The following is a 14,747-nucleotide window of genomic DNA, read 5'->3' as shown; positions in this document are numbered from 1 at the left end:
GCATCTACGAGATATTCCTAATTCGCCAATTGTACGTCTACCCTCTGCAATTTCTAATAATTGAGATACACAGAGATTAGATTAACACTAGAACTAGCACACCAGTCAAATTGACCGGTTTTACAATTTTATTTTAAAATTCCTAATTCATGTTATTAGTCTTAAAAGAATAATATAACGAATTTTATTTTGTATTTTATGTATTCAAACTGAAAATAATTTTGTATCAAGGCTACTTATATCAATAGCAATCAAAATGACTGATGCTTGTCAAAGTGTAAAAGAGTCCCAATCTCTCGTTTAGGTATCACGGTCCCAGATGGATTAATAATACCAAAAATGCACTACATAACATGGAATTGCTTCTGTAAGGAAGTAATACATCAATAAATATACAAATATTCCATTATTACTTATTTTTTAAAGACCCTGTCATTTTGACTGGTTTCGGTAGAAATAGCTGCATGTTAACTATCGGTAGTTCTAGTGTTAAGGAAAAGAAATATGGTAGAAGCGATCTTAGCCGAAACATTGTGGTCCTGTAGAACAATTAGAGTCAGCGTTAGGAACACGTTGTTTTCATTGGATCGATCAGTCTCTTCTTCCTCTTCTCTCTCAAGTTTCAGCCTCGTCGAACCGATAAAGCCACTAAACCTGATCCTCATAACGCGTTAAATGCTCTTTTGCACAGATCTCTGCTGAAATTACGTAACTGATCCACTGAAACTGTACGATCCGATCGAATGGTTGTTCCAATATCGTTAAAAACAATTGCTCATCATTCTACAGAAATTCAATCAACGATCATCAGTGATCGATAACGAAACATCAAGGTCTAATTGCAGCTCGAGATCCCAGATGTTGAATAGGACAAAGAGCTACCAGGAGACAGACACGACGCTTAAAAATCCAGAGCGAAGTATATCGTTGTATATATGTGTGCGTGTGTGCGCGCGTTCGTCTGTGTATATGTGAGCGTGTATGTGTGTGTGTGTGTGTGTGTGTAGACACGAGTGTAGGGACACGAGTAGGTAGTGTGAATGGCATAATTACCGCAGTCCCTTTCGTCAGAGCCATCAGAGCACTCCTCCACCCCGTTGCACTGCAACTCGTAACCGATGCACCGTCCGTCCGTGCAGCGAAACTGGGCCTCTCCGCAACCTGCTCCACACACCACACTCATGCACATTTAACCCTTTAACCACGCGCAACTGGTCAATAATATCGGGAATGAACGGTGGAGAAGAATTTAGAGAAGAAGAGACTTCTCATAGTCCTTTCTTTACATTCTGATCCTTTGACGTACTTTTGCTCTCGACGGTTCTTTGATGTTGAAGATAGAGAGGTATTGGTGTACAGGTGAATCATGATGGAGGGATCGTTTGACATTTCGCGTCTAGGAGACGTAAAAACTGGCAAATCTACGCGTTGACGTCGATCGGAATAATTATTTTTCGAAAGATTCGTTAGCAGACTCTTTTGACCCACTTCTGCTCTTGATCGTACCTTGGCGTTCAAGATGGTGAGCAACAATGTTCGGTGAAATATAACAGAGGGGTGATTACGGTAGTCCGAGTCTATTAAAGATGGGACACTGAGAGAATTAGGGGTTGATTGTTGGTTGGAATAACCGCTCTTGGCAGTGCAGTTGTGCATGAATTCTACAAGGGACGACAGACGCTTTGATAGACTCTTCCGGACTTCACTCTTTCCTTCATGTTCAAGCTCACGACAATATCTTGTGAGTGAAGGAATGAATCGTTAGATCTAGTGCTGTGGGTACATTAAGAGGTGAGAAAATAAGAAATTTAATAATCAAATATGGTTCTCGAATATTGTCCACGTCTCACCTGTGTCTAACTCCACGAAGGAACGAAGGACTTAACTTTAATTAATAATTCTTCTTCATAATAAAAATCTACTTAACACGAAGAAACGAGTGATCAGACATTGCAGTCCGAATTCCATTTCTCCTGAAGCATAACTCTGTGAGTAAGGATGTCTATTCCCACGGTGATTTGGAGGGAGAAATATTCGAGTGAATGGCGCAGTTAAAGGGTTAAAAGCGCAGCCAAGCAGGCTTCTCATCAGCCCCTGCTTCACAAATAAAACACGCGGCTTCGGCTTACGATTCAAGCGTCCCCTTTGATGTGTTCCCTTTCCATCCAGTGAAATCAGCCGTGTGCCGTCGATACCGAGCCCTCAATGAAACCGCCACAGAGCGTGGAGAGCATTTTAGATCCTCTTGCCGTGATTACCAAGCGGCGGATGATCAATGACTTCGTGATTCATGATCGACGAGACTCGAAGTTTTACGAGATTTCGAATCACTTCGAATTTCAAGGAGTTGATGATTTTCGGTATGAAACATGTTCTACATTTGGACTCGTTCTTTCAATGCTTCCTACTGATTCTGCAGGACAATTTTTGTTATAGAGAAATTAATATACGGCGTTTTATCAATTCTTCGGAAGAGGTTTATCAAATTTCGATGATCAGCAGATTATTAAATTGCGAAGTGATTCGAGCTCGTGACAAATAAGGGGAGAGATGAGATTGATCGAGGATGATTTTCGAGCGTGAAAATCTGTCCATGCGTGCCATGGTGGAAAATTGCAAACTTGGGAATAGGAAAGAAGCCACTTCCGGTGTGAGGTTGACCAGCAGGGAAAAATCGAACATCGTCCAAAAAAGGAATAGATATACTCCACCGAGATGATTCGTGTCTTGGATCCAATTTTTCAGCGCTAAATAGTATCTTCCAGCTAACTTAAAAAGATCATATTGCCCTAGTCAATTTTTGAGTGAAAGAACAAACGAATCCGTGGAAGACTGATGATTCTTGGGTGACCTTGAAGGTGAAACCCATTTAAGTAAGGCTCATTTTATCGTGGAGGATTCTAACAAAATACTAATGCAAACTATAACATAATTTCTTTCTAGGTAAATTTTCCTATAACAATACGATACTAGAATTTTTCGATAAAAGAAAAAGAAAGGAGACTTTGTTTCACCTTATCTGTGCAATTAGATTGGAAAGCGTCTCCGCCACAATACAACGAGCTACGCGAGTCAAACCAGATGAATTAGCAGGACATCAGAATCGCTGTGTCGAGCTTGCTTGTTGCTTTTGCAATAAGCTAACAAGTGGCTTTCAAACACCTGGCCTTTCAAAGCAAGCGTTCACACCAGACTGTGTCGGTCAGAGGATTCCATCAGATCATTGGAATCCATGTTTCTCAAAGATTCCTATCGTATCTCAGGAATGATTAAAACAGTTTGTCTTTTTTCTTCTTTCGTTAAGAGATGAGAATAGGTTGACTCACCACACTGGCTCTCGTCCTCTCCATTACGACAGTCTATGTTCTGATTGCACCTTTTGTCGATACTGATGCAGGTTCCATCCAGACACCTGAATTGATCTCCGCTGCATGTGGTCACTTGGAACGAGAAATGGAAAATTCAGATTATTTCACTGTGTCACGCTGAAACTGAAGTTGTATCTCCGGCGAATGGCGTTTTGTGGAATTAACGAAAAATAAGATAAAACTGAACCGTGGAAGCTTGAATTATATTTTACGATAATTTGCCTCGAATTTTTGATAAAATAAATAAATATGACGAACGTCCATGGTTCAGTGAAAATAAAATACAAAGGAACATAATGGTACCGGTGCAATTGATTTCATCAGATAAATCTCGACAGTCGGATCTTCCGTCGCATCTCGAGGTCTGGCTCACGCAATTTCCGTCTAAGCACTCGAACTCGTCTGATCGACATCGAGCTGTGAGTCGGAAAACAGAAAATAAGAATAAACAAAAGTTTCATAATGGTAAAAGAAATGTTTAACTTGAAAGGAACAACGACGCGTAGGGATTTTAACCAAAAAACGAATGTTAAAAATGAAATCACAATAACTAGGTTAGGTCACACGTTCCTAAAAGAATTGTAATATAACTCTAAAAGAAGTTACATAGACGTTATAAATTGCTGTCAAATTAGAATCTATGTTGGGATATCTTTTTGAAAAATTACAATACAATTTTTTAAACGTGATATAAATCTTATAAATCATTCGCAATAATATTCTATATACTATAAAGTCTTTCCCGCGCAAAAAAGATAGGAGAGGTTATTTTTATCGATTTTTAGGTTAGAACTTCTAGAGAAATAAAACTTTCCCAAGATCTAGCCATCTTTAATTACACGATCCTTCCCAAACACACGCACCGTAACAAATATGTAAAGATTCAGCGATTAAGCGTGTAAAAGTGGAGGCTGGGTGACCTAACCTAGCGGCAAACAACTTGGAACGGTTCGAAACTGATTCTAAAGGGGATTGATCGGTCAGTGGAGATGAAACGGAGCCAGGAAGGTCCATTTATCGGGTCGACGCTTGTTCACAGCGGATAATTAGGCAGTGGAACGATGATAATGAATCGGATTATTCCGTTGCGCCTCGTCTCAACGCGAAGAAAGGAGGGATATAAGATTCTGAAGGCAGGAGAACTAACGATTACGACTGCTCTGTTCATAGCCGTGCAATTAATTACTCGAGAAACAAGCGTCCATTATTGAGGCCAGTAATATGCTTCGGCTCGGACGATTACTCGGCCGAACAACCACGCGACGAGCCGTTTCACCTGAAATCGAACCTTGCGCCGAGTTCGCACTTAGCGCTTCTTTCTCGCTCGTTCCTCGCGCTTATCTCAACGTACCGGGTGTCCCGTTCAACCGTACACCTTTCAACAAATCTTTTTCTATTCTTTAATCAGGAAATGTTAGTGAATCGCGAGAATTTACAAGTTTCTTTTAGAGAAGTTTAAAGAAAGCTGACTTTATTTACTAGACTTTGTAATTTTAGTCAAATCTGTCATAATTTATCTTGATTGTATGCCACAGTTATTGACACACCTTGTATTTAACTTTTCCAATTTTCTTCTTTTACTTTGGATAGAGGTTTTTCTTTAAAAATTGTGTTCGAAGTATTCGGGATTTGAATTTCGCGCTTTCGTTCAAACGGCCACGTGACCCCACGTGGTAGAAGGGGTAACCGTGTAACGATGTTATACCATATTTCTTTCTTCCTCGTTTTTGGCAAGTATACTTAATTTTGCCAGTCTTAAAAGTGATTTATTTGCCACAGGCGTATTCAGGTCTTTACAGGGCACCCGGTATACATCCCTTTGGAGAAATTTATTTATTCAGACGTAGAAAATGTTTTGAATGTTGTCCCTCGCTAATTAATACCTTTTACATTGTTTATTTTAGACCCATCATGCTTTAAAATTCGCTATTGCCTGTCGTGTCGTCTGATACACATCGGAATCCCATTTATTTAAAACTTCGTAAAAAATTAAATTAGAAATAAATTTATTTGGATTCCTCTGTTCTAGCGTAAAAGGCAAGCGAATTTTGAAACATAGGTTAGATTGTACATTTGTCAGTCACTTGTGAAACCAGTCATTTCATAAAGTATGCGCCTCTTTCATTCATATGCTTTCACGGACGATTAGTGAGCTTCCTCCCCGTCTCCAGACATTCCGCTTTACTTCGTTCAACTGATTAGTGCTTAGTTTTCGTACTTATGTGCTGACAATTTTCCTCATCCCTCCCATTTCCACAATCCTGGTATCCGTCACAGCGTTTCGATTTATCCACGCAATAGCCTGGGGTGCATTCGAATTTGTTCTCTCCGCAAGCTGCAAGAATCGTACATGTTCCATTTCTCTGTTCCTATATTTTTGCTTTCGCATGTTCTTCTTCGAGTTGACAGACGTTGACAACACGAGTTGAGAAAAAGCTCCACGAAGGCACAGAGAGCGAGTTTCACGAAGACAAATAGACAGAGACACAGCGAAGAACACATATAACGAAGACTTTCGATACGTGATAAGCTTGAAGTTTGAGGTTAGGAGGATTTGCAGATGATTATTGCGCGAACCTGGCGCCACACATAGGCGACCAAGTGCATTTTGAAAACATTCCCAAGTGGGAAAACAGAGTTTCGTATAATATCATAGAGTTAACAAATAAATGAATATGCCACGTTTTATGATAGCGACGATAGAAAAAAAAATATTTCAAATACATGTAGCGCACTACTGAACACACATTGGCCCATGAAACTGAGACAAACTATATTTCTATAACATGTATCGCATAATTTCCCAAAAAAGGTTGCAAATTCATTGCCTTATGACTAGGCCAGGAATCTTTACGTATTCGTAGAAAATTTAAACGAGGAAAAATCTACAATAAATTATACACGATCATGAATTTTAAAATTCGATTTTCTCAAAAACCTCCGACGCAATTTCGTTACTCTTCATTCTCGCCTCACTTCGAAAACTCAAATCGTCCTAGTTTCACGAGACGTTGCACAAATATTTTTCAAAATCTTCATCCAACTGTGACCGGCCAGAAAGCTATTCAAGCCCTCGAATAAGATGAAAAATTCTTACAAAGCCGTACTATAGAAGTGTTGACGACGCTACTTAGAAGTAATAGGGTTTCAATTCCGTGAAAAAAGGCGCCATATAGATGCCGAAGGTGGATGAAGGAAAGCAGTGGTAGAATTAATTAGTAACCAGACAGATGTAGAGAAGGATAGCCTACTGACTAGCGTGGTGTGGCCATTAATTAACACGCACCTGAGGAAATTTCGCGGAAGAGATTATAAATGAAGAAGGAGTTACGGGCCACGCGGCGGCTGTCTAATTTACGGCGGCAATTAGCTAACGATCGAGGATGAACGGCACTTCGAACGGAGTGCACTCGAAAGAATGGAAACGGAAGGCAGCCAACCTCCAGGAATTTCCATCGAGCTTCCCCTGGATCTTACTCCAACGATCCTCGACGTGAAAAATAAGCCATCTCCTGTATTCTTAAGATCCACATACTGGGTGTCCATTTTCAACTCCACTTACGGAATTTTGCATTGTGCAGATACTTGGAGAAATATTACGTATAATTAGACGGTAGATTTTCATCTGCTTGTAGGAAAGTCGAAATTGCACAATTGCACAGAATACGTGTAATTAAATAAAAAAAAATTCGTGAGCAGTGGTACCTTCAGCACAGACCTGAGACTGAAGATCTCGGGCCGTGTTGCCACTATTAATTGTCTGCTTTGCATATTCATGTATAGTTAGTTTTGGCAGTGCAATATGCCGAATATGTAAAAATTCAATGAAGGTTTACAAGGAGGTCGACATTTCGCTCTTTAGAATGTTGCTACGCATACATTTTTATAATGCGCTATGAGATTTAGTATATAACCGGTGTTGCTTCGTTTTTTAATCTAAAGCAATTCCTGCGTAGAGATTAGCAAACGAAAATATATACCTGTGAGTTATCACGGGCGATAAGATCGAGACAGAGAGAAAAATGGGTTAGTGGCAAAGCGGAGCAACAAAACGTTCCATTGCGCATAAATATCGTCGTTCTAGAAATTAGAATGCTGTCGCGGTCGATCCATTGTTGGAGGACTGTTTCAAATAGTCCCTTTATGTACGTTCCAGATCGAATCTATGAGAAGTTTCATCTAACATTTAGATCGTCGTTGGTAATTAATAGAGCGCGGGTATTTATGTAAATTCGTATTTTTATGAATATCACTGACAAGAGAGAATCCAATCCGTTTACTTTGCATACTAAATATCATACAAACAAATATTATACTTTGCACGCATGCTACACTCAAATATCATAATGTCAAAAAAATACTGCACTTCCTGTAGATTTTGATGTGTTAAAATTTGCCATAAACAGGTAGAACACCGCAGTCAAATAATGAACACTTTACCGACTGATAGCCGATTAATCGGTTTTTTGTCGTCGACGCTTACCGACGGATAACCTATTCATCGGCTTTTTGTCGCCGATGCTTACCGACCGAAAGCCTATTAATTGGCCTTTTGTCGGCGACAATCTTTCTCATTATTCGAGCAGGAATTCGTTATTTAGTACTAAAGTACATTGCTCAGTCGCGTCAATTGCGTTGCTTTGTAAGCTGCCGCAGTTTTATACAAATATGAAAAACTTACAGTTCGCGATAAACGAAAAGAATGGTATCGTAGAGACTAAACCAAAACAGAGCCGGCGCCAGGGAGAATCAGCGCCTGAGCTGCCGGTCGGACGTGCGTATGCTGTTGAATCGCTAGCGGTCGGTAAAGTGTTAAACATCGCGAGAGATAAAACAAATGGCAGGTTATAAGCGATACGTAAGATACATTCTAATTACAACGGCAGCGCCATATACCGAGTGTTCCGAAAATAGTCGGCGAACAATAAGTGACGAAAACTATTGTTCCTTGCCGAATAACGTGGAATAATTAATAGACACAAAGGGGAGCTATTTCTTTTGACCATTTTTCCTTTTTACTCGGTTTTTTTCAACGAATTTGTTCCCGAGCTGGCGTATTGTTGCTGGCCGACATGCGAAACACAGGCTCTCACGTGCGCAATAATTACACAGAAGCTCGACGTTACGAACGTGTCCCCGTGTTTCCATTAAACGGCGACGTTTACACGTTTTTACCTCAACGTGGACTCCTTTGCACGCGAAAAATGGCGGCACGCGATCACTGGGGAACGCATTAACCGGCTTGGATCTGAATTAATCCGCCGGATCGGACGACCAGCTGCCTGTTTTTCTGTCATTATCTCTTAAATAATAGCCGCCCGTTGATTGTTCAACTTTTTATTACGATATATCCCACGTAACCGTTGATATACCGCGTTTCATGCTCGTGAAAATCGAATTTCCTAGCTATATATACAGCACGACATAATTTAACTCAAGAATCGAGTAGTTCGTTGCTTATTTCAGTTCTGTTCACAACTAACGTCTTATTATCCAATTTTTCACCATTTCCTTTCTCTTATTGAAGAGACACCCGGTATGTGATATGATGCAAATTTCAGAATCGAATATCTTATCAAGTTCCTATTGTTCTTTTTTCTTCTTAAGTAAATAACTGGACTGCGGATGTTTATGGAAATTCATATTTCTATCAACATGATAGAAAAAACGAAATCTAAATAATTATTCGTTTCATCGAATAAGAAATGTATTTAATTGTATTAAATGTTTAGGAATATTTAATAAAGGAGGCTGCATTCATATGAATCTATATACAGGTGGTTGATAACTGGTGGTAGAAGCGGAAAGGGGGTGATTCTACGCGAAGAAAGAAGTCGAAAATATAGAATAACAATTTTTCGTTCGAGGCTTTGTTTTCGAGGAAATCGACTTTGAATTTTCGCTCGGTACGCGTGCACTATATCGCGTCTCGTTATAATGGATCTCACTGTAGATTTTTAAAAAAATTAGAAAAAAAATTAAAAAGAATTTTTATTCTATATTTTCGACTTCTTTTTTCGCGTAGAATCACCTCCTTTCCACTTGTGCCACTAATTACCAACCACCCTGTATAAATTACGTGGATTCTGTGTATTTATATAGTTTCTAATTTTTGTATAAATACACAAAAGTTCACAGTCGAACAATGATTATTACGACTATTCGCGACGATGCGTATTTTTACGTCTGACATTTCTAAAAGGGGTCATCCCATGCACAAATCAATTGTGGTATCAAATATCAAATTTGAAAACCAGGCTAATGTATCAAATTCTGGTTCTGGTTCTTCTATAACGAAATTGCCGAGTTGGAAATTTTTGGACAGCCAGTATACGGCCGCGTCAAGAAACAGCGGCGCAGGCAACAAATTCGACACTAAACGGAGCAAATCGACCTGGAAAAGGGAGCAGCGATTCTCGATAAATCCTGTAATCACGTTCCTCCATTGGGCAGGAGCGACCTCCCCTCCCCGCTAGAAAGAAGCAAAAATCGACACAAGTCGAAATTAATTCGATTCCATGGAAGCAACGAATCGAATGGAACGTGAGGTCGCGAAAATCCAGTTACGATTTTAACGCGATTTGCCAGGTGGCAAGTGCGTGCTCTCTCTCTGGTCGTTGCATCGCGGTGATCGACGAATATAAAGCGAATATCGCGACCTCGAAATTGGCAAACGTGCGGCAAGCCACGGTGGCGACACGCGTGACGCGCCTCTGCAAACAGGAAATCGCGAAGGGAACGGGGATAAATATCTTACGATTTCTCTGACATTATCTCTCAGGTTCAAGGCTCCATCCGTCTGTTCTACGCTACGGAATTGCAAACGACTGGTTGGCGATGTAATCGCGATGACCTCTCCCTTTTTCCAGCGACTAATCCGTCGCTCTACGCTCGATCACGTACCTTTTGTGACAAAAGTTTCTAATCTTTCTTTGATGTTTGAGATTAGAGATTAGGAAGATGCCCGCTAAATAACGCTATTGGAAGAAGGAAATTGAATAACGAACACAATTTATTCGAATCTGATATAGGACGAGATAATGTTTCGTATTCTTGTTCTTTGAGGTTAGAGGTTAGAAAGAGAATTATTGATATTTTAGGATAGTTTATGATCTGCAAGAAATGTAGCTGCGGGAAGGAAATTAAATAACGAAGTTAATTTACTCGGACCTAACCTATACAGGATGCGATGAAATTTCCGATCTTTGAGGTTAGGATCTATAAAGAAGAATTTCTTGCTATCTCTGAATACCTTAGGACTTTCCAAAACTGAAATTAGAACTTTTAAAACCAAATAAGATTTAATTCAACCTATATTGGGAGTGATAACATTTCCTATTCCTTTGACTTTTTAGGTTAGAATCTAAAGTAGAAGGGTTTATTATTAGCCCTGGATGCATTAAGACTTCCAGAACGCGAAGCTGAAGGAACAAAATTAAACGAGTGACTCTAATCTAACAAAACCTAGCCTAACCAATATTAAACAAGAACCTGTTGTTCTATTTCTGCTGCTTTTTTGAGGTTAGGAATTAAATACGACACCGATTCATTTTTCCAAAGGTTAAAATTGCAAGAACAGAATTGGACAAGCAAACTGACGATTACTTCATAAACGAAAGATTCCAAGAAATTCCACTGTCCGCTTTCTTCAGATTCTTCCTTAGCTTAAGTGGATACACGAAACGACTTGACAGTTCTACGTTTCTCACCCGTATATCCTTCGTATCTTTCCTTGTATTTTTCCCCCGTGTTTTTCCCCTCTTTTTTTTGTAATTCGTCAACAAACTTCATTAGCAGCATTAATATCGGACGCCGCAAAAACGGGCAACACTGCCACAGCCAAATTTAAGGCGGCCCCCGTGGCCGAACGAGATTTACTCGCGTTTATTAAGCCGCCCTAATAACCGGCTGCAATTTTAATCCGACGTTAATCTCCAGCGGGGCTGGCCGGCCCTTTCGCGGCCTCGGACCTGGAATTTCATCCGTTTTCACCGGGTTTAATCCAATTCTGATTCATGCCTGGACCCCTCACGACCTCCTCCGCGTCGCCACAACGTACGAACATGTGTATCACAGGATGATGTTTTCAGCGTCCGACAGACTTTCCGCCTCTTCTCTCGAGAATCTAACTATCAAAGTATATCGATTGGCGTATCAGCTTCGTATTTTTGATTTTATCAGCTCATTCATTAGGCAACACTATTATTTCCGGTATTAAGATGAAACGTAAACCAGAAGACTGTAAACCTTTTTTTTGAGAGAGAGAGAGTTTTAGAAAAACGTAGCAGGTTTAATATTAACAAGAGAACTATGTGCAACCATGTGGTTTTATCGAAACTTTCTAAACCGAATCCCAGATCTGCTCACTCTACCCAATGATACTAAAAACTGCATAGTAGCCCTGACCAGCCTTTCAAAATGCAAAATCCCACGTACGTTAACCAATCAAATATTAATCGCTATAATCGTACAAAACTACCAAAGAAATTTCTCCTGACCCGAGGCCGATATTATCGCGAGCTTGAAAATGTCCTTCGATCTATTGTACTTGGAACTCTTCGATCACGCGAATCCGCTTTCAATATTGAAAGTCCCATTTTCCTTCGAACGATCACGATAGCCAACAACGATTTTAATCATTTTAATTATCCGTATAAAATAGCCAAAGAAACTGTTCCTAATCCTACTGCCATCGACACTGTTCCATTTTCACAATCGCTTGCCAAAATAATTTCCTCCGACGTTCCAATAATACGAATGTTTCGCAGTCTAACGAAATGTTTGAAATCAGTGGCCGAGGAAGGTGGCCAATTTTTGTTTGCGCGTGTCGCACAACCCAAACTGGCATTTCAGGTCGATACAGAGGAAGAAAGGGACGCCAGGTATCACCGTGGGCTGGTTAACTTTCGACGTGCAGCGTCGGAGCGTGCCTCCGCAAAAGACGATGGAAATAATAAGGGGTTAAAAGGACAGGAAGATAGAGTGCGGGCTGACAGAGGGAGGAAAGGTGGGGCAACAAGTGCAATGGCCTGAAAACGCGAGGCCATACCCCTTGCGTCTCTTCCCTCAACCTGGTCACCCATGTCTTCCCAGCACGCCATTGTTATTATTGTCACAGCTATTGTAATTATTCAGCTCATCGTAATACCTGGCCATTCGCGATTAGTTCCGGCGCAGTCGCGTGCCACACTGACGATGGCCGCTCATAAAATTGTCCTGCTTTTGCCCGCTGCGTTTCGCTTGCGTGTTCACTGTTCGACGAATTTTGGATGCTATTAGGCGCGGATTAAGGAGCAAGCTAAGGGAGAAAAGCTACGGGCCCAGGCCTTGCTCTTTCGGGGCCCTTGCTATTTAAGAGAAATACATGTTACTTTGTAACTAGGACGAGAAATTGGCTCTGCAGAAAACTGAATAAAGAAACAAATGTCTTTTGAAAGTATAGCAGAAGATTGGAGATGCATCCTGGGAAAAATAAATTGTATCCAACGTTTCGGTAATTTAACGATCTTATCATTACATGGAGAGACTGTCTTTTAAAAATGTATAGTAGATGATTTTAAATATGACTTGTTACAAAATAAATCTTATTTCATATTTATGTAAATGTGTTTCATTTTAACCCTCCCCCCTTCCCTGTTTCTCCCATGGATCAACAGACCCAGAGCTAAAAAATTTTAATCCGGCCCTGGGTGGTACTGACAATGATTGCGAAAGACAAGTGTGACTATGCTACGCGTAGAAGAGAAGCCAGTTTTTGAGATCGGTGAATCCATGAACATGGTAATTGCGATATTTCGCACGAGTTCAAAGAGATTTGATCGAGGGTGGGTCGTGAATTTGTCGATGCGCGAATCGTTCAGTAGATTTTGAGCGAAGATGATTATGAAAGGAAAAAGGGTGTTTTTGGTTTCGATGAGTCTGTGAAAAAAGGAAGAGCGAAAATTATAGTGGATCGAGAGTTTGCAAAAGTCTATGGAGATCAGGATTGTGACTTTGGGATGATCTGAGCGTACATGACTTACATATGCGTTCAATTTTGGTGTTTTTAATTTTTTTAATTAAATTTGGGTCGATGGGTTTATGAGTTAGGCGAGTTAGCGAGTGAATTGGTATGTGAATATAAATACGGTTTCCAATGCTACTGGCATTGACTGAAAGGTAAAGGATGATATGAAACAAATATTTGGATGCAGTCCAAAAATGATGAAAAGTGATGTTGTTTCGAGACACACTGAACGGCTTGGAAGATTCGAAGGCAACTATTGAAAGAATTTGAAAGATTTATGGATATTGTTTCACAGTTGTTTTCGGTCAATGTGTCTAATATATTAACGTTAAAATGCTTTTGCCAACTGTGTAGCAGACTGGACAGGAGATTTAGTATCCATGTGTTACGTAAAGTTATATCCCACTTGTTCGAGAACGTGCGAGAGATCTATACCCATCGCTACCCACATCATTTATGTTCTTACGATAACAGAGGATGCAGGTAACAAATTCAGACATTTCTGAATCACAGCAGAGAGTAAGAACAAACATGCTTATGTTAATCATTTGAAATTTTGTCCCGACATCGTTGAATTATTATTGACCAGTACCCGAATGAATAATTTCAAGATGTTAAACAAGTTAGTACACAATTGCCAAATACATTGCAAACCAAGGCGTTATTCTTCCAAGATCTCACGTTAGATTGTCACATGTCACGGTTAAATATGCGAAAGAAAGATCACCAAGTGGTTAAGAATTGTTTGATCGCGAAGGAGCGAAGCCACCCACGAAAACTGACGGGTTATTTTTGCAAAATCAATTCCCGAGTACCTCCGACGAATAGTTTGAACGAAATCCACGCGTGCATGCCATCGAATACATCGAATATAGTGCCGCGGTTACGAAATATTTGATGTTAATGCCGAGACACCCAACGGAACGAAGAAAACAGCGAGGAAAATAATTTTCCATGCACGACGAAACGGAAGAAAAGAAGATCCTACGAATGTACTCACGGCAGTTAAGTTCGTCCGATCTGTCTAAACAATCCTCGACGTTATTACAGCGGTCGTTGCCGTCGATACACTGACCGTTTCCGCATTTGAATTGCGAGGCGGTGCAGGCTGCGAACACAGAAAACGAAAAAGTCATGTAAAAAAAAAAAGAGCGTGTAAAAAATATTCGTACTCGAATAGAAAACGTTGGAAATATATCACGAGGTTCGAACGAATATTTCAAACTTTGATTCCCGATCGATCTCATGGATCTCATATTGCGCGGCCATATTCGCGTGCAAAAACAACGACCATAATGCCGATTCAATTTTGTCTATACGTTTATGCTCACACACACACGCGCGCGCGCACGCACGGAGAGAGAGAGAGGGGG

General features: G+C 40.3%; 1 protein-coding gene across 15 annotated transcripts in view; it reads right to left on the bottom strand.

Annotated features, from left to right (window-relative positions):
* The window catches only part of LOC100748280 (basement membrane-specific heparan sulfate proteoglycan core protein), a 189,285-nt gene that overhangs the window by 39,232 nt on the left and 135,306 nt on the right, over positions 1-14,747 (bottom strand). For 9 of the 15 annotated variants that reach the window (XM_033318695.1, XM_024364820.2, XM_033318696.1 and 6 more), the window contains exons 10-14: positions 14,375-14,482; positions 5,587-5,703; positions 3,672-3,785; positions 3,327-3,440; positions 1,054-1,161 (exon numbers count right to left, since the gene is read on the bottom strand). In XM_033318695.1, coding sequence (XP_033174586.1) covers positions 1,054-1,161; positions 3,327-3,440; positions 3,672-3,785; positions 5,587-5,703; positions 14,375-14,482 — 561 coding nt within the window. The remainder of the gene's footprint in view (positions 1-1,053; positions 1,162-3,326; positions 3,441-3,671; positions 3,786-5,586; positions 5,704-14,374; positions 14,483-14,747) is intronic. The other 6 variants (XM_033318698.1, XM_033318700.1, XM_033318702.1 and 3 more) reach the window with 2 other exon arrangements.

The sequence above is a fragment of the Bombus impatiens genome, unplaced genomic scaffold, assembly GCF_000188095.3.
Source record: "Bombus impatiens unplaced genomic scaffold, BIMP_2.2 scf_0107, whole genome shotgun sequence".
Classification (NCBI taxonomy): domain Eukaryota; kingdom Metazoa; phylum Arthropoda; class Insecta; order Hymenoptera; family Apidae; genus Bombus; species Bombus impatiens.
Note: the sequence above shows the minus strand (reverse complement) of the source record. Positions and strands in the feature narration are given on the sequence as shown.